The 19,639-nt window shown below is 43.2% G+C and overlaps 1 protein-coding gene across 1 annotated transcript; it reads right to left on the minus strand.

The window, feature by feature from the left end:
- Positions 1 to 219: 219 nt before the first annotated feature.
- On the minus strand, positions 220 to 18,986 carry LOC135549385 (neuronal acetylcholine receptor subunit alpha-10-like). The gene is made up of 9 exons (XM_064979368.1): positions 18,854 to 18,986; positions 18,709 to 18,719; positions 9,592 to 9,729; positions 6,692 to 6,762; positions 6,171 to 6,363; positions 5,900 to 6,054; positions 4,188 to 4,434; positions 2,232 to 2,517; positions 220 to 1,364 (listed from the first exon to the last, which is right to left on the minus strand). The coding sequence occupies exons 1-9, from the start codon at positions 18,984 to 18,986 to the stop codon at positions 469 to 471; spliced, it is 2,130 nt and encodes a 709-aa protein (XP_064835440.1). The 3' UTR covers positions 220 to 468.
- Between the last annotated feature and the right edge of the window lie 653 nt (positions 18,987 to 19,639).

Consider the following 19,639-nt stretch of genomic DNA (forward strand, 5'->3'; position numbering starts at 1 on the left):
AAAGGACGAAAAGCGTTAAAAGTTATAGTAATATAAAAATGTGGACTTGTTAAACTGTGTGTCTTTGTGTTTATAATAGTTGCCAGGTGGCAGAATAATTACTTTGGCTCCATTTCACAGATGAAGTTTGTTCCTGTCTTCCCTACAAACACTTTAGACTCACAGAAAACTATTTCTGTATGAAATGAGATCAATTAAGTCTACCTCTCATTGCTGAATATTAACAGCTAGTATACAGTACATACAAAATCCCACACACAGTATCTCCTGTGGTAAAAACTGAATGGTTTAGTTGGCCTACTGCCCCTCGGAGTAGGATAAAGTTACCATTAGACACTGATCTAAGGTCAGTTTGGGATCCTCCTTAATGGTTAAGGTCAGTATTTGGGAAGGGTAGGATCTGATCTTAGATCTGTGCCTGAGGGTCACTTGTACCTGGAGTCTTCTCCCTCTGCTCTCTGCACGTGCTCAGACGGCCTTGCCCATAATGAGGAGGCTCATGAGGAAGACCATGATAAAGAAGAGCCACATGAAGAGTCGGTCCATGACCTTGGCCACCTTCCTCCACTCACCCGTACGTCTCTGAGTGGAACGCTGGTCATGATAGCAGCTGGCGATGTACTCTATGTTCCTGCGGAGCGCCTGGTGCTGACACACACACTGGACGCTCACCACCACCTCCCTCCTACCCCTATCCTCTGCACCTCCTAATGATCCTTTCCTTCTTTCACCTCCTCCTTCCACGCAGCCTCTCTCTCCTCCTCCTCTTGCACCTCCTCTATCTCCTCCTCCTCCTCCTCCACCTTTGCCTCTTTTTTCCTCTGCCCCTCCCATGCACCCAATTTTTCCTCTGAAACGCTTCTCTATTTCTGCCTCTCCTCCTTCTCCCTTCTCTCTTCCTGCTGCTCCCTCTTCCTCCTCTTCTGCATCTATACTTACAAACAGGTCGTCTTTCCACCTACTGGGCTCAAACATTTGGTATGACCCTTTCTTCACATCCAGTCTATTCCCCTCCTCTTTCTCTTCTGGAGTCTTTACGCCCACCCCTCCCACTTCCTCTTCACCCCTCCCTTCCATGCCCCCCCAGGCCTGCCCGTTCACATCCCAGTTAGTACCTCCAGTTTGGGGGTTGGTATTGTGGTCGGGTGGGGGCTCAGGCGGGGCCTGTTTCTTGGGGGTGCCAGTGAAGCAGTTCTCTCCCACCTCGAAGACGAAGCAGATCCGTGCCAGGTAGTGCAGGATGAAGCGGCGGGCCCACTCAGGGACGGGACGCGCCTCCGGACCACAGTGATGGATATTCATGATGAAGATAGTCAGGGCGGTCGATGCGGTGATCATCGTCATGGTAGCAATGTAGTACTTCCCTGTGGAGAAATAGTGATCAGCAATACATTGAAAGTGATCAATATACATTGGCTAACATAACATCACTGCCTTGCAGGATTCTAGACCGTGTTAAATAGACAGACAAGTATAATTGCTCCAGAGAGAGAAGGCAGGGTATAGGTTATCACGCTGTGGTTGCAGCACATTAAATTATCTGGACAGCCAATATCGACTTGCCTGGCCTCTGTACCATTACATCAACATTATCCTACATACACCAACACAATTTAGTACAGCAGATCTCTAAGCCAAGCACACACAAATACTACAACTCACACACAAATACTACAACTCAAATCATTGCTATATTGAAGTGCAAATGCAAAAATGCCTACACTCTTGTTTAACTCTGCATGCATTTCAAAGTTGATTCAAATTTAATAAGTGCTTTTTGCTCATCCCAATACTATCACAATAAAATATGGAATAGTATAGTGAATGTACATAGAAAATATGCTTATTCGGTATTCATAAAGGTCTCCCTGCTGTGTATCACATATCTACAATTCCAGGCAGTTAAATGGAGCAGCAGAGAGAGGCTGTATGAGGACATTGTGCTGAGCAAGACCCCTTCAATATTCACTAAACATTTCTGCCCAAGTTTATGGGAGAAGAAGATCTATAAAAGTCTCTGAGTTGAGCTGGTCAGTCTCTGTTAGTGTTGGAGAAGGAGATAAAATGACCTCAAAAGCCCAGAGAAAAGCATATATTCTAATGTGTCTCTTTCTCTCTGATTGATGTACTCATGGCAAGCTGTTTCTCTCTCCCTTTCTCATTCTCTTTTTCTCCCTCCCTCCTCCATATCTCTCCCCCCTCTCTCTTTCTAACACCCCCAAGCCCCTCACCTATGAGTGGTACGTTCTCCGAGGGTGGCATGCTCTCTGCCACCAGCAGCTGGAACACGGTCAGGGCCAGCAGCACAGTGACCCCCAGGGACACTTTCTCCCCAGAGTCAGCCGGCAGGTAGAAGCCCAATGGGGCCAGGAAGGAGATCATCATGCAGGGGATGAGTAGGTTGAAGATGTAGAAGGAGGCCCTGCGTTTCAGGTGCAGGGTGTAGGTGATGTCTGGGTAGGGGTCTGAGCAGCAGCCATACAGGATCACGTTCTTCTTGGCTGGCATACCCAGAACCTGTTGTTAGGATAGCATGGAAAATAATAGAAATGCGTGGCCTGGGGTAGTCTAGGGGTATAAGAACACATGTACACTGTATACACCAAAGTATGTGGATTCAGCTACTTCAGAAACACCCATTGCTGACGTGTATATAAAATCGAGCACATGCGATCTCCATAGACAAACATTGGCAGTCCTTACTGATAGCTCAGTTACTTTCAACGTGGCAGACCTTTCCAACAAGTCAGTTTGTCACATTTCTGCCTTGCTGGAGCTGCCCCAGTCAACTGTAAGTGATGTTATTGGGAAGTGGAAAGGTGGTAGGCAACACAAGCTCACAGAATGGGACTGCCGAGTGCTAAAGCGTGTAGCTCATAATAAAAACATTTCTGGCCTCGGTTGCAACACTCACTACCAAGTTCCAAACTGCCTCTGGAAACTGTTTGTCGGGGGCTTCATGAAATGAGTTTCCATGGCCAAGCAGCCACATACAAGCCCAAGATCACCATGCGCAATGCCAAGCGTCTGCTGGAGTGGTGTAAAGTTCACCAGCATTGGACTTTGGAGCAGTGGAAACACTGGAGTTATGAATCACGTTTCAACATCTGGCAGTCCGACGGATGAATCTGGGTTTAGCGCTTGTCAGTAGAACTCTACATTCCCGAATGCATATTGCCAACTGTAAAGTTCAGTGTAGGAGGAATAATGGTCTGGTGCTGTTTTTCATGGTCTAGGCTCCTTAGCCCCAGTGAAGGGAAATCTTGACACTACAGCATAAAATTACATTCTAGACAATTATTTTCTTCCAGCTTTGTGGCAACAGTTTGGGGAAGGCCCTTTCTTGTTTCAGCATGACAAAGCCACCGTGTACAAAGCTAGGTCCATGCAGAAATGGTTTGCTGAGGTCGTTGTGGAATAACTTGACTGGCATGTACATACTCTTGGATCTCGTCATGGTATCTCTGTGCATTCAAATTGCTATCAATAAAATGCAATTGTGTTCATTGTCCGTAGCTTATGCCTGCCACTATGGGGCACTCTGTTCACAATGTTGACGTCAGAAAACCGCTCGCCCATATGACGCCATACACATGGTCTATGTTTGTGAGGCCTGTTGGACGTACTGCCACATAGTCTAAAATGACATTGGAGGCGGCTTATGGTAGAGAAATTAACATTAAATACTCTGGCAACAGCTCTGGTGGACATTCCTGTAGTCAGCATGGCAATTGTATGATCCCTAAAAACTTGAGACATTTGTGGCATTGTGTTGTGTGACAAATGTTTTAGAGCGGCCTTTTATTGTCCCCAGGACAAGGTGCACATGTGTAATGATCACGCCATTTAATCTGCTTCTTGATATGCCACACTTGTCAGGTGGATGGATTATCTTGGCAAAGAATATATGCTTACTAACAGGGATGTAAACAAATTTGTGCACAAAATTAAACATCATTTGTGCAGAGTTAAAATATTTTTCTATGCATGTTTTTTTTTTCAGCTCATGAAACCTGGGACCAACACTTTACATGTTGCAATTATAGTTTTGTTCAGTGTAAAAATAACATCAAGATAAGACAGTCTTACAAATGCAAAAGTGTTTTCAATCAATAAAGTGCAAAAAGGGAATAAAGATCAGGCTTTGCCTGTATAGAAAAGTGGCAAAATAAACTAATCAATCTGACCTCCCACTCTACGTTGGCCACAAAGTCAGCCAGGTCAGCGCTGTCTAGGGCATTGACCAGGTCCATCTGGTTGCCGTTGTGTGTCCAGGAGCCGAAGGTTAGGCGACACTGCTGGGCATCAAATGGGAAGAAGGACACATCCACGGAGCACGAGCTCTTACTGATGGCCGGCTGGTCCCACATGATCTGTCCGTCGTTACGGATCACCACGTTGGTCTCCATAGAGCTGGAGAACTGGTCATCAGCACTGAGGGGGGGGGGGGGGGTGAGGAAGGGAGAGTGAGTGTATGGGTAAGAGGTGAGAGGAAGGGTGAAGGGGGAGTAGGGAGTTTGGAAAGAGGGGGGAGTGTATGGGGGAGAGGAGGGAGGAGAGACGGGGGAGGGAGAAGAGCCAGGGGAAAGAGTATGTGAGGAATTCATTGGCGAACAAAGAAGGCAATTAAAACCATCTAAAATTATTTCTTATCTACAATTGATATTAAAGAAAAAGAGAAAATATATACTTACTGTCAAGTGACTAAAGATTCTTTAGAGGTGTGACTGGGAAAAGACAGAGGGCAGAAATGCAGGGAAGGACGATGGGCATGGAGTGTCTAATACCTTAATGACAGACAGACAGACACAGACAGACAGACAGACAGACAGACAGACAGACAGACAGACAGACAGACAGACAGACAGACAGACAGACAGACAGACAGATGGAGTGGTTAAAGAGGCAGATGAGAGGGTTAATGACAGTTAACGACAGGAAACCTGAATGACTCACAGAGAGATAAAGGATGTCATGATGGTCAGGCAGGATGATTGAAAGGTGATGGTCGAGGCACAAAGAGAGTGGGGAGGGCAGGAGTAGAGCCCTCCTCTCATAGCCAACTCCTACACTCAGCACTCTCACTACATTTCTGACCTTGATCACGGGGACTGGACTGAACATAGAACTTTAATAGTCACCACCCTCAAAGGAATTCTTTCAGAAACCATATTTTAGGAACTTAATCAGCATTCTGTGGCATCCCCCTGCTACCAACCATCCTCCAACAGGGATTCAGGAAGGGGACTATTTTGAGTTTCATATAACACACATCCCTCACACCTGTCCAGATATAATCTCTGGAAAAAACGATATAGAACATGTTCAAGTCAAGCCCATCCTAAAGGGTTTACTGATTCAGTTGTGTGTTGTAATTGCAACAAATAGAGATTAAAACATAACAAAATAAAGGGAGAAAAAGACACTCTGAAATAATAAATAGAAGGACTATTCCACTTATACTGTATTTCCCAATGCAAAACTCTGTGCACAGCATTACGTCAAGATCCAGGTGCTAGTTTTGGCAAGAACAACTAGTATCCAAAAACAAGCGTAAAAACCGCATACTAGAAAAGACAGGCGACCAACCTTGTCTTTAGTTCTATTTATTTTTAATTTCAGGTTGACATTGCCATAAATTATAACTAGTGCCAGGAAACCGTCCTGTCTATGTAACCTAACCAGGAAGAACCCCTGACACTAGTGAAAAAACTACTGCTCCAATACACTGTGATGAGCATCAGAAGCACACCTGTGGCCTTGACACCCCCTGAGTAATAGCATCTAGGGTGTCCAGGTTGTGTCCATAGCAGAGGAGGGTGAGGAAAAGGAATGTGAGGAAGAGGATAACAAACCCCTGCAGGAAGAACCGATGTGTCTCAATACCAGTCAGACCTACTTGTTATATAGGACAATATCAGGCCTCCATACATAACTACTAGGTATGCGGATGGTATCGAGACCATCGTAGTCCTCCTTCTTCCAAGTGAGGTAGGCGTCCGTCCACACCATCCGGATCCACAGGTACGTGGTCAGGATCTGGTTCCGCTCATCCTGCAGGGAAAACAGTATCAGAGGAGGCCTATACAGAGAATAAGTAGTACATGTGGGGTCATCGTGGTGACCTTGTGTATGTATGCATTTGTGTATATGTTTTTGTGTGTGTTTACCATGTCAATGATCTGTGAGAGGGTGATCTGCAATGTGACGTTGATGATGTGGTCTGTGTCCTCTACCGGTCTCAGAGCGTTGGTGTAGTTAGCAAACAAATCAGTCAACAACTTCTGAGCATATCTCCCATGAGCACCCAGACACACTGCCAGAGAGAGAGAGTGAGTGAGTTGTAAGCACAGTAAGTAAAGCCTAGCAGAACGTAAGGAACCACATTAAATCCACATCACTCACAACCTTCATTATTATTCTAATTCAAGCCTCAGTTTCTCAAAGGAATGGGGCAAATTGACTCAACAGCATCCCAACTTGATTAACCTAAGTGGTACCTTGTAATCCACTAAATGACTCCAAAGCTAGCCTACATGTATGTCTGGTCCTCCATGCATGATTCACTACAACCATTACATTTGATAATGTTACAGTAACTTTGGTTAGCCTCCTTCCAATACTGAACAAGACATTTTCCATACACTCAAAAAGCTTACTTCTCTCAAATGTTGTGCACAAATTTGTTTACATCCCTGTTAGTGAGCATTTCTCCTTTGCCAGGATGTTCCATCCAGCTGACAGGCGTGGCATATCAACAAGCTGATTAAACAGAATGGTCATTACACAGGTGCACCTTGTGCTGGGGACAATAAAAGGCCACTCTAAAATGTGCAGGTTTGTCACACAACACAATGCCACAGATGTCAAGAATTTTGAGGGAGTGTGCAATTGGCATTCTGACTGCAGGAATGTCCACCAGAGCTGTTGCAAGATAATTGAATGTTCATTTCTCTACCATAAGCCACCTCCAACGTCGTTTTAGAGAATTTGTCAGGACGTCCAACCGGCCTCACAACCGCAGACCCCGCCCCTACCTTTTGTTAAGGTATATGTGACCAACAGATGCATATCTGTATTCCCAGTCATGTGAAATCCATAGATTAGGCCCTAATTAATTTATTTCAATTGACCGATTTCCTTACATGAACTGTAACTCAGTAAAATCTTTGAAATCGTTTCATGTTGCGTTGATATTTTTGTTCAGTGTATATGTAGGAACGTTAATTATTAATTAATTGATGAAGTGGTGGGAGAATCCTGCAGTCTCTCAAGCCTTTGTTGGAAGAGTTGCTGTTGGGTTTGGGACAGCTTATTGAGGGCCAGTTATATTTGGAATTGGTTTGGCAACAAACAAACAAATAAACAATACAATTCCAATCTCATGTAAATTTAATTAGAAATACAATTTGACAGACACAGAGACAGACAGACAGAGAGAGAGAAACAAAATGAGAAAGAAAGTGACAGAGACAGACAGACAAACAGAGGATGAGAGAGAGAGTATTGAGGGAGATGAATGGAGACAGAAATGGGAAATATTGGAGTGATAAACATGAAGTAGTAAATTAGGAGTGACTTTAGGGTAAGATGAGGAAAGACAGAGAGAAAGGTATGGAGGGAAGAGGGTAATTACTGAACGCTCTGGAGAGAAATGATGGAGAGACGTTAGAGAAGGGAGGAGAAGGGAGGAGAGGGGAGGAGATAAGCAGGTAGGTAATTATAAACAGTAAATGAGATAACGTGTCCATCGAGAGCTGCTAAATGCCTGTCCATTCACTTCCTACTGCTGACAGCAAAGTGCAGCACAGCCAAGCTCTATCTGGTACTACACCACCGATAGCAAAACATTTGACACACTCATTGTCTCTACACAACAGGGAGCCCAGCCAAGATCTGCCCAGTGACGTGAGCCTACCAAACGAGCGAAATGCCTTCTATGCCCGCTTCGAGGGAAGCAACACTGAACCATGTGTGAGAGCACCAGCTGTTCCAGATGACTGTGTGATCACGCTCTCTGTAGCCGATGTGAGTAAGATCTTTAAACAGGTTAGCATTCACAAGGCCACAGGGCCAGATGGATTACCAGGATGTGTACTCAGAGCATGCGCTGACCAGCTGGCAAGTGTCTTCACTGACATTTTCAACCTCTCTCTGACCAAATCTGTAATACCTACATATTACAAGCAAACCACCATAGTCCCTGTGCCTAAGAACAACAAGGTAACCTGTCTAAATGACTACCGCCCCATAGCACTCACATTTGTAGCCATGAGATGCCTTGAAAGGCTGGTCATAGCTCACATCAACACCATCATCCCAAAAATACTGGACCCACTCCAATTCGCGTACCGCCCTAACATATGCACAGATGACTCAATCTCTATTGCACTCCGCACTGCCCTTTCCCACCTGGACAAAAGGAACACCTACGCGAGAATGCTGTTCATTGACAACCGCTCAGCATTCAACACCATAGTGCCCTCCAAGCTCATCACGAAGCCAAGGACCCTGGGATTGAACACCTCCCTCTGCAAATAGATCCTGGATGTCCTGATGGACCGCCCTTAGGTGGTGAGGGTAGACAACAACACATCCGCCATGCTGACCCTCAACAGGGGGGCCCCTCAGGGGTGCATGCTCAGTCCCCTCCTGTACTCCATGTTCACCCACGACTGCGTGGCCGCTCATGATTCCAACACCATCCTTACGTTTGCCGATGACACACAGACACACTTTATGTATACTGCTGCTACTCCATTTATATATTCTGACTGCCTTGTCACTTTTACCCCTACCCACATACTGCATTACCTCAACTACCTCGTACCCCTGCCCATTGACTTGGTACTGGTACTCCTTGTATATAGCCTCATTGTTTTTGTGTTAATATTTTCTTTATCAAATTTGTCTTACTTTTTAACCTTGCACTGTTGGGAATGGGCTCGTAAGTTAGCATTTCACTGTTGTATTCGGCGAATGTGACCAATAACATTTTATTTGATACACCTACTACTGCCAAAGATTGTACAGGCACTAATTCTCAAACAACGCATGCGTGTGTTTGTGTGGAAGAGGGAAATTCGAAAAACAGGCAAATCCCAGCTAGCACATAACATTGAGAACTATGTTTCTTAGCACTTGGTGAGTGTGGTTGTCCTATGGTTATTTTGCATACAACCCTCCCATAATTTTATGGGAATGGTGCTGGATAGCTGCTTGACTTTGGAACAGTATCCGCACATAAGGAACTTGGGAGAAAAAAGAAAACTTTTCATAAAATCTTTAGTAACGTTCAGAGAACATTAAGAAGTGTGTAACGTGTACGTTAAGAATCGGGAAGCAAGTACAGGGAGTGAATTTAACAAATAAATAAACAGAACAAGAAACACGTAGCATACAAACATGAAACAAACAATCAATAACGCCTGGGGAAAGAACCAAAGGGAGTGACAGATACAGTATAGAGGTAGGTAATAAGGAATGTGATGGAGTCCAGGTGGATCTCATGAAGCGCAGGTGTGCGTAATAATGAGAAAACTGGCAACAACGAGAGCCAGAGAGGAGGCGCGAGAGTAGACGGGACAGTACCCTGTCCCTGATGCGCAGCTCCAGCCGCCGACCAAAGGGACAGTCCCGAGAACCAAGAACCTGCAGAGCCAGCTGAGGCGCGGGAACCTGCAGAGCCAACTGAGGTGCGGGAACCCCAGTAGCGTCGGCAATGGAAGCCTGACAAGCCAACTGAGGTTTGTGAACCTATCAAGCCAGCTGAGGCATGGAAGCTTGACTAGCCAGCTGGGGCATCCCCGGTTGCGTTGGCAGCCGCCCTTGGACCCGACGTCACCAGTTGAATTTTTATTTATTTTTTAAATATGAAAAAAGCCCTGTTGCTTCCCTTTGGGGAGACGTTATTCTGTAATATGTACACTAATAATCAGGAAGCAAGTACAGGGATTGAATTTGATAAATAAACAAACAAAACAAGAAACACGAGTAGTGAACAGGCATGAAACAGAGTTAATAACACCTGGGGAAAGAACCAAAGGGAGTGACAGATAAAGGGGAGGTAATCAGGAAGGTGATCGAGTCCAGATGAGTCTCATGAAGCGCAGGTGCACTTAACGATGGTGGCAGGTGTGCATAATAATGAGTAAACTGGCGACAATGAGCGCCAGAGGAGGAGCGGGAGTTTGTTGGCAGCCCCTATTAATTGGCCACACCTGATCTTAATGAGTGCTTGTTTCCTTTGAAATGGGATCTGTTTGAACAGCTTTGTATGAGTAAAAAAGACATGGCATGCTAGCTCCACCCTGGATAGAGAACAGAAGATCATACGTTTGAATCTCACTGACGTCGTGCCACAATAAAAATAAAATATTTGATGATGATTAATGCTGAAGCAAATTAATTTTCCTCTGTCCTGTCTGTGCTTGGAGTTCAAATCAGTCAACCCAAACTAGCAGTGCTTTTAAAAGTCTTATTGAAAGATGTTCTCAGAAAGTTATTTTATTACCTTCAAATAACCTAGAATTTCCATTCTCAGAACGTTAATAAAACTTCACAGGAAAAGGTTCAGGGAACCATACTAAAATGCTCTCAGAACCTCCCTACAACCTAAAAATGTATGTTTCCAGAACAAGAGAAATTTTCACTTCAGTTCTACTGGTCAGGAAACGTATGGCCTAGTTCCAGCACCAATGAGAAACCAAAAATATACGTTCCAACAACATCCTAGGAACCAAATGTGCTAGCTGGGATGGTTAATGTTATTTCGGCTGGTGTGGCCATGAGTGCATTTCTAGCGTGATTATCCATCTGTATTGTACACCGTACATGTGTAAGTGTCATAGATGGAAAGCAGATGCCTAGTCAGTTGCACAACTGAATGGATTCAACGGAATTATGTCTTCAGCATTTAACCCAACCCCTCTGAATCAGCATCATCGGTGCCCGAGGAGTAGTTGTAGTGGGGTTAACTGCATTGCTCAAGGGCAGAACAGCAGATATTTCCACCTTGCCGGCTCAGGGATTTGAACCAACTACATTTCAGTTATTGACCCTTAAGCGCCAGGCTACCTGACAAGGCTTACATACAACATGTCAACCAACGAGAGGACTTAGCTAAAGTACCAACCACATCTGTCAACCAGGGCATCACTGTAAGTCTACCCCCTTTATCACATAGCATTCATCCCATAACCTCAATGCCTGACACCTAGCCCATGACTAGACCAACAACTCTGGGTTCTTGTTGTAGCCCATATTAGCTAGGTTCCACAGTTTTCCCATCTCACATTACACATTACACATTACACATAAAGCTGCAATATGTAACTTGTTGAGCTACGTGACCAAATTCTCATAGAAATGTGGTGTTATAAATCTGTCATTGTGAATGAAAGCAAGTCTAAGAAGCAGTAAATCTGTTCTATGTGCTCTATTTCAATGCTTCTCATTCTTAAGTTTTACTTTCTGTTTCGTACACCAGCTTCAAACTGCTGAAAATACAATATTTTTGGAAATGAAAAATATATTTCACAACGGTTTAGATGTTACACTATACTAGCTTGTTCTGTCACATAAAATGATATCCCGTTAACCTTCTGTCTGGTACAGTTGCTGAAACACTATACAAGGAATTTACTGTGCTTGATCAAGATGCCTTAACATCAATCCAACTGATCCATCAACAAAGATGTGACAAAGATGAAGTATTTATTGGAACCATACTGTGTCCTTTCCAATAGTCTACATCTACACATTTAGAAAACAAGGGTTCCAAAAGGGTGATTTGGCTGGTAGAATCTTTTTTTGGTTCCATGTATAACTCTTTTTTTTCTTTTTTTTCTACTCAATTACACGGTATCCAATTGTTAGAAGTTATTGTCTTGTCGCTACAACTCCCTTACGGGCTCAGGAGAGACAAAGGTTGAGAGCCATGCGTCCTCCGAAACACAACCCAACTCAACCAAGCTGCACTGCTTCTTAACACAGTGCACATTGAACCCGGAAGCCAGCCGCACCAATATGTCAGAGCCAACCAATGTGCACTGCGCCTGGCCCACCACAGGAGTCGCTAGTGCGTGATGAGACAAGGATATCCCTCCCTAACCCGGATGACACTAGGCTAATTGTGCATCGCCCCATGGGCCGCCCGGTCCATGGGCCTCCCAGTCCAGAGACTCTGGGCCCAAACCCAGGGAGGTGTGGCACAGCAGACCACTGCGCCACCCGGGAGGCCACACGTAGAACCCTTTTGGGGTACATTTAGAACTCTTTGTGTAAAGAGTTCTACATGGAACCAAAATTGGTTCTTCAAAGGGTTCTCCTATGTGGACAGTCGAATAACCCTTTTAGGTTCTAGATAGCACCTTTATTTCTAAGAGTGTAGTCTAAAAGTACAGGAGGGACATCTTGGCTCCTTCGCAGTGCTTTAAGGAGTAGCTACTCCATCATTTCCCTAATCTGTATACTGTGGTATTTGTAGCCATAAGGCATCATAACTCTGTGAGTAGCTCCTTCAGTATGCTAATTCACAGCTTTTTATTTAAATTAATAGATTGTATTTATGCATAAGAATGTGAGATTTACTGTACTTTAACAGTGTATACAGTATAAGTCAAAAATTGCTAAAGCCTCTCGTGCTATGTGGCAGAGAGAACATTTTGCAATTTTACAAAACTTTTCATACAATTCTACTTATTTTGCCATGGTGCAGAGACAAATAATTAGCATTTTTACAGGTAATTTAACGTAATCTAACTATTTTGCAGTCGTTTGTAGAAAAATGTTTGCAGTTGAAAAGCTAATTTCCTGCAATAAAAAAACCCCGCCATAACTTATGCCATGTTAACAATGACTAGCGAAATCAATAAGGGCCCCCTGGAGGTCAAGGTCCCTGGGCATGTGCCTTGCATGCCCAGTCGGTATTCAGCCATGATTACTACAAGTTTAGATAGCTGGCTAGACTAACTACCAATCTAAAAATTGTTAGTTGACATGGCTTATTGAGTTACTGTCAGTAGGAAGGGTTCCATTGACCCAGGTTTATTTCACAGAAGCAATGTTGCAACAAAAATACATTGCAACATTTGTAACATTTGGGCTCCCGAGTGGCAAAGGGTTCTAAGGCACTGCATCTCAGCACTTGAGGAGCCACTACAGACACCCTGGTTCAAATCCAAGCTGTATCACAACCAGCCGTGATTGGGAGTACCATAGGGTGCCGCACAATTGGTCTGGGTTTGGCTGGTGTAAGCAGTCATTGTAACTAAGAATTTGTTCTTCACTGACTTGCCTAGTTAAATAAAAATAGAAATGGCAGCTATAGGAGAAATGTTCTAAAGATCGACAACAATGTTATCTGTTCGTCAGGGGTAGAATTTTCTTTTTTCAAACTTTCTTTATTGATGGTAACAGTGTTTTTCGATTAAATTATGATTGCAGAGTAATTTTGAAGGTACCTCAGTGAACGTGATGTCATTGTGTAATATTAAAACTCCACTCCACAATTCTAAATACTGTTTCTTTACAGGACAAGGATTGTGCTGACTTTAAAGAATGCCTAAAATGCTTTGCCTTGCTTTTTTAATGTTTTACCTTTATTTAACTAGGCAAGTCAGTTAAGAACAAATTCTTATTTTCAATGACAGCCTAGAAACAGGGGCAGAACGACAGATGTGTACCTTGTCAGCTCAGGGGTTTGAACTTGCGCTTCCGCTTACTAGTCCAACGCTCTAACCACTAGGCTACCCTGCCGATTTCAAAAAGGCTTTACAGCGAAAGCACAACATATGATTATGTTAGGTCAGAGCCTTGTCACAAAAACACACACAGCCATTTTCCAGCCAAAGAGAGGAGTCACAAAAAGCAGAAATAGAGATCAAATTAATCATTAACCTTTGATGATCTTCATCAGATGACACTCATAGGACTTCATGTTACACAATACATGTATGTTTTGTTCGATAAAGTTCATATTTATATACAAAAATCTGAGTTTACGTTGGCGCGTTATGTTCAGTAGTTCCAAAATATCCGGTGATTTTGCAGAGAGCCACATTAACTTACAAAAATACTCACAATAAACATTGATAAAAGATACAACTATTATGCATGGAATTATAGATACACTTCTCCTTAATGCAACCGCTGTGTCAGATTTCAAAAAAGCTTTACCGAAAAAGCACACCATGCAATAATCTGAGTACAGCTCTTAGGCAACAAATCAAGCCATACAGATATCCGCCATGTTGTGGAGTCAACAGAAGTCAAGGTTCTAAAGACTGTTGACATCTAGTGGAAGCCTTAGGAAGTGCAATTTGACCCCATAGACACTGTATATTCCAAAAGCAAAGAGTTGAAAAACTACAAACCTCAGATTTCTCACTTCCTGGATTGTTTCTCAGGTTTTTGCCTGCCATGTGTGTTGTTATACTTACAGACATCATTCAAACAGTTTTAGAAACTTCCAAGTGTTTTCTATCCAAATCTACTAATATTCTAGCTTTTGGGCCTGAGTAGCAGGCAGTTTACTCTGGGCACCTTATTCACACAAGATACTCAATACTGCCCCCAGCCATAAGAAGTTAATCCTGCCCATGCCCTTCACTCAACTCGCTCTCCTCTACCAACTGGACACACACACACACACTCACACAGAGACACAAACACATGCACACACACAAGAACTTTGGGATCAACTCTAATGGTAGTTTCAGAAGCCAGGACCTCATTTACTATGGCTCTGGGTCATCACTGTCTGGACATAATTAACAAGATTTCTAAATATAAATGTATATCACTATCACTAACCATAACTTTAAACGTTACCCCTAAACATAGTACGTAACATACACTATATGACCTAAAGTATGTGGAAACCTGCTCATTGAACATCTCATTCCAAAATCATGGGCATTAATATGGAGATGGTCCCCCATTTGCTGCTATAACAGCCTCCACTCTTCTGGAAAGGATTTCCACTAGATGTTGAAACATTGCTGCGGAGACTTCCTTACATTCAGCAACAAGAACATCAGTGAGGTGGGCACTGGTGTTGGGCGATTAGGCCTGGCTCGCAGTCGGCGTTCCAATTCATCCCAAAGGTGTTTGATGGAGTTGAGGTCAGGGCTCTGTGCAGGCCAGTCAAGTTCTTCCACGCTGATCTAGACAAACCATTTATGTATGGACCTTGCTTTGTACACAGCGGCATTGTCATGCTGAAACAGCAAAGGGCCTTCCCCAAACTGTTGCCACAAAGTTGGAAGCACAGAAATGTCTAGAATGTCATTGTATGCTGTGGTATTAAGCGTTCCCTTCACTGGAACTAAGGGGCCTAGCCCGAACCATGAAAAACAGCCTCAGCCCATTATTCTTCCTCCACCAAACTTTACAGTTGGCACAGTGCATTGGGGCAAGCAGTGTTCCCTTGGAATTGCACATGGTGATCTTAGGCGTGTGAGCGACTGCTCGGCAATGGAAACCTAACAAACAGTTATTGGACTGACGTTGCTTCCAGTGTCAGTTTGGAACTCTGTAGTGAGTTTTGCAACCGAGGACAGGCAATTTCTTTATGAGCTACACGCTTCAGCACTCATCGGTCCCGTTCTGTGAGCTTGTGTTGCCTACCACTTGATGGCTGAGCCGTTGCTGCTCCTAGATGTTTCCACTTCACAATAACAGCACTAACAGTTGACCAGGGCAACCCTAGCAGGGCAGAAATTTGATGAACTGACTTGTTGGAAAGGTAGCATCCTATTTCAGTGACACGTTGAAAGTCACTGAGCTCTTCAGTAAGGCAATTCTACTGCCAATGTATATGAAGATTGCATGGCTGTGTGCTCCATTTTAAACACCTGGCAGCAACGAGTGTGGCTGAAACAGCCGAAGCCACTAATTATAAGGGGTGTCCACATAATTTTGTACATACAGTGGATCCGGAAAGTCATCATGCCCCTAGACTTATTCCACTTTGTTACGTTACAGCCTTAATCTAAAATTGATGAGGAAAAAATGTATTTTTTTTTTACCTTTATTTTACTAGGCAAGTCAGTTAAGAACAAATTCTTATTTTCAATGACGGCCTAGGAACAGTGGTTTAACTGCCTGTTCAGGGGCAGAACGACAGATTTTGTACCTTGTCAGCTCGGGGATTTGAACTTGCAACCTTTCGGTTACTAGTCCAATGCTCTAACCACTAGGCTACACTACCTCATAATAACAAAGCAAAAAGTTTATATATATATACCATGGTGGTAACAGCATCATGCTGTGGGGATGTTTTTCAGTGGCAGGAACTTGAATACAAGTCAAGATTGAGAAAAAGATGAACGGAGCAAAGTACAGAGAGATCCTTGATGAAAACCTGCTCCTGAGCACTCAGCACCTCAGACCGGGCTGGAGGTTCACATTCCAACAGGACAACAACCCTAAGCACACAGCCAAGGTAACGCAGGAGTGGCATCGGGACAAGTCTCTGAATGTCCTTGAGTGGCCCAGTCAGAGCCCAGACTTGAACCCGATGACCTGAAAATAGCTGTGCAGCGACTCTCCCCATCCAACCTGACAGAGCTTGAGAGGATCTGCAGAGAAGAATGTGAGAAACTCCCCAAATACAGGTGGGCCAAGCTTGTGGCGTCATACCCCCAAAAAACTTGAGGCTGCAATCACTGCCAAAGGTGTTTCAACAAAGTACTGAGTAAATGTCATATTTCCGTTTTTTTATTTTTAACAAGTTTGTAACAATTTTTAAAAACGTTTTTTTGCTTTGTGATTATGGGGTATTGTGTGTAGATTGCTGAGGGAAAACATTTATTTAATACATTTTAGAATAAGGCTGTAATGTATCAAAATGTGGAAAAGGTCAAGGGCTCTGAATACTTTCTGAATGCACTCTGTCCTAAACCAAATCCTCTTATTTATTATCAGTGATATGATCATTTGTATTGATGTTATTACTACAATTAAAATTATCCTCATTATTGATATTTTCATGATTCATATTATGGTTACCAACAATATTAATATGAATTTCATTACTTCTGATACTACTTATCATTATTATTGGTACGAGGTATGACCAGAAACATGGACTACATTGAATCTCATGCTATAACATAAAATAATATCTGTTTGCTTAAATGCTTAATTTCAACTGAATGCTGCTCCTGGTTAAAGGTCATTTGATTTTTGTATGAAGTGCCTATATTAGTACGTGTATTATCTGTCAAATTTGAAAGGAATTCATGCATTCAGTCATTGTTTTTCAATAATTGTACAAAAGTGATATATTACAACTGAGGTGAAAGGGTAGGAAATGCTTCCTGCTGCTAACCTGATTTTGTGCTGTAAGTGTCACACCACAAGGGAACGGTTCCAATTTCCTATGGGCCCTAGTATCCTTGTGACGAAACAATGCTACCCAAGGAAAGTGGTAGCACCGTTGGAGGTCATTTTATTCAGGATTTTAAATAGCCTTTGGTTTGGGCTTGGTAATAATGTCTTAATGTACAGTTCGAACAAAAACAATTTATAAAGACAGTGCTGGAAAAAAATATGTGCAATGGATCAGGGAATCTGATCACAATACAGACACTATGGGAATATAAGAGACATTTTATTACCATAGTTATTGGATCATCTTGATCGGATGACCACAACCACATGTTAATGCAAGGTGTAACCACGGCTCCTGTTACCCCTTTATTCATCTGCTATCTTTTGTCTCCTGTCAGTATCTGCAGGACCAGTCATGAGTCTGGGTTAGAGGTCACAGGGATGACAGCATTAACCCGTTGACTGCTGGCAGATATCACGTGTCCAGACAACAGAGTTTGTAGGTGTAATGGTGTAATCTGTCATTCTCTCATTTGCTCTGATCTCTTTTGTGTGTGTGTGTGTGTGTGTGTGTGTGTGTGTGTGTGTGTGTGTGTGTGTGTGTGTGTGTGTGTGTGTGTGTGTGTGTGTGTATTTGCTCTTTCAGCTCAGTGGTCACGTCAGAACACACGAGCTGTTGGTTTGAGACCCAGATGGTGGGGATTATCAAGGGATGATATGGAGAGCAAGAGAGAGGAATTATGAGAGGAACAGCTTGCCATGAGTGCAATCAATCAAATTTATAAAGCCCTTTTTATATCAGCAGTTGTCCCAGTGTTTATAAAGAAACCCAGCCTAAACCCTCAAAGAGCAACCAATGCAGATGTAGAAGCATGGGCACATCAATCAGGTACTAATGCACAAACACAACATCTCCACAGCTTTGTGAAGAGTGACACCAGCAATAACATTAATAATAGGGTCAAGCACTATGACGTGGTAGACCATCAAGTACATCACATCATATCAACACCTAAGTTTTCATCCTGAAATCACCAACCCAGAGTACATAGTGACAGTTCATGGATGCATGCATGTCATATCCACAGTCCACCTTTGCCCCTTAATACATCGTTGAGGGGTTGTTCATTCATTCAGCATCCAATGTGAATGTATAATCTGCCACATTTTCAATGTTAGGTCAGTTAGGTCACTATATTGTAGTTGGCATTTTAGAACACTCGGGGAATAAAACGAAATGGCCTACTGTTAGGCTACGGACTGCCAAAGTGAGAAAAATTGCCCTCAGATTCTTCCATCGATAAGCAATCAGAACCTTGTCTCTAATGCAATACATGCTGTAAAATTGTTAAGCAAAAAATGAGCACGTACCTGGAAGAAAACTAAAACAGAGGAAGAATAGCCACGTAGAAAAGACTCTCCATAGATGCATGGTGCTGAACTGGCACAATATGCCAAGTTGTTTGACACAGCGGGCAGAAGAGCAAAATAGCCCCCTACAGCTGAGAGGATTTACCGTATTTGGGGAGTTCAGCGTAGGCCTGAAACGCGCTGCGAAGAGACAGCTGCGCATAGAGCTGGTTTTGGATGGACTGCCGCTGTATCCAGTAACCTAGTCCTCTTACCGCGCTGTGGTGCGCGCCCCCCATGGTGCAAGAGGAGGCATGTTATACCCTGCGATGTTATATACACTGCCCTTAAAGTATTCACACCCCAGAACTTTATCCACATTTTGAGCCTGAATGTAAAATTGATTAATTTGAGAGAAGAAAAATAGTCACCAGCCTACACAGAATACCCGATAATGTCAAAGTGGAATGATGTTTTTCGATTTTTTTCTTTTACAAATTAAGAGTTAATGAGTATTCAACTCCTTTGTTATACGAACCTAAATAATTACAAGAGTAAAAATGTGCTTAAGTCACAAGTTCCAGTGCCCTTCTTTGAGTCATCTATTTATTGGTAGATGTAAAAAATAAAGCAGACATTGAATATTCCTTTGATCACGGTGAAGTGTTTATGCTTTGGATGGTGTATCAATACACCCAGTCACTTCAAAATTACAGGCCTCCTTCCTAACACAGTCACCAGAGAGGAAGGAAACTGCTCAGGGATTTCCCCATGAGGCCAATGGTGACTTAAGAGTTTAATGGGTGTGATAGGTGAAAACTGCAGATGGATGAACACCATTGTAGTTACTACGCAATACTAGCATCATTGACAGAGTGAACGGAAAGAAGCCTGTGAACATGTCAATACACGGAGGGCTGAAACTATGCGGGTTTTCACTCTTCCCTTGTAC

Source organism: Oncorhynchus masou, chromosome 12 (assembly GCF_036934945.1).
Source record: "Oncorhynchus masou masou isolate Uvic2021 chromosome 12, UVic_Omas_1.1, whole genome shotgun sequence".
Classification (NCBI taxonomy): Eukaryota; Metazoa; Chordata; class Actinopteri; order Salmoniformes; family Salmonidae; genus Oncorhynchus; species Oncorhynchus masou.

Excerpts from the sequence above, each read along its gene's own strand:
- LOC135549385 (XM_064979368.1), bottom strand. The coding sequence starts at position 18,986 with ATGGGGGGCGCGCACCACAGCGCGGTAAGAGGACTAGGTTACTGGATA. Across the intron at positions 6,364-6,691 it reads AAATGCTCACTAACAGGGAT|GCTTTACTTACTGTGCTTAC; the intron begins GTAAACAAATTT and ends ACGTTCTGCTAG. Across the intron at positions 4,435-5,899 it reads GATATTGTCCTATATAACAA|TGCTGATGACCAGTTCTCCA; the intron begins GTAGGTCTGACT and ends CCCCCCCCTCAG.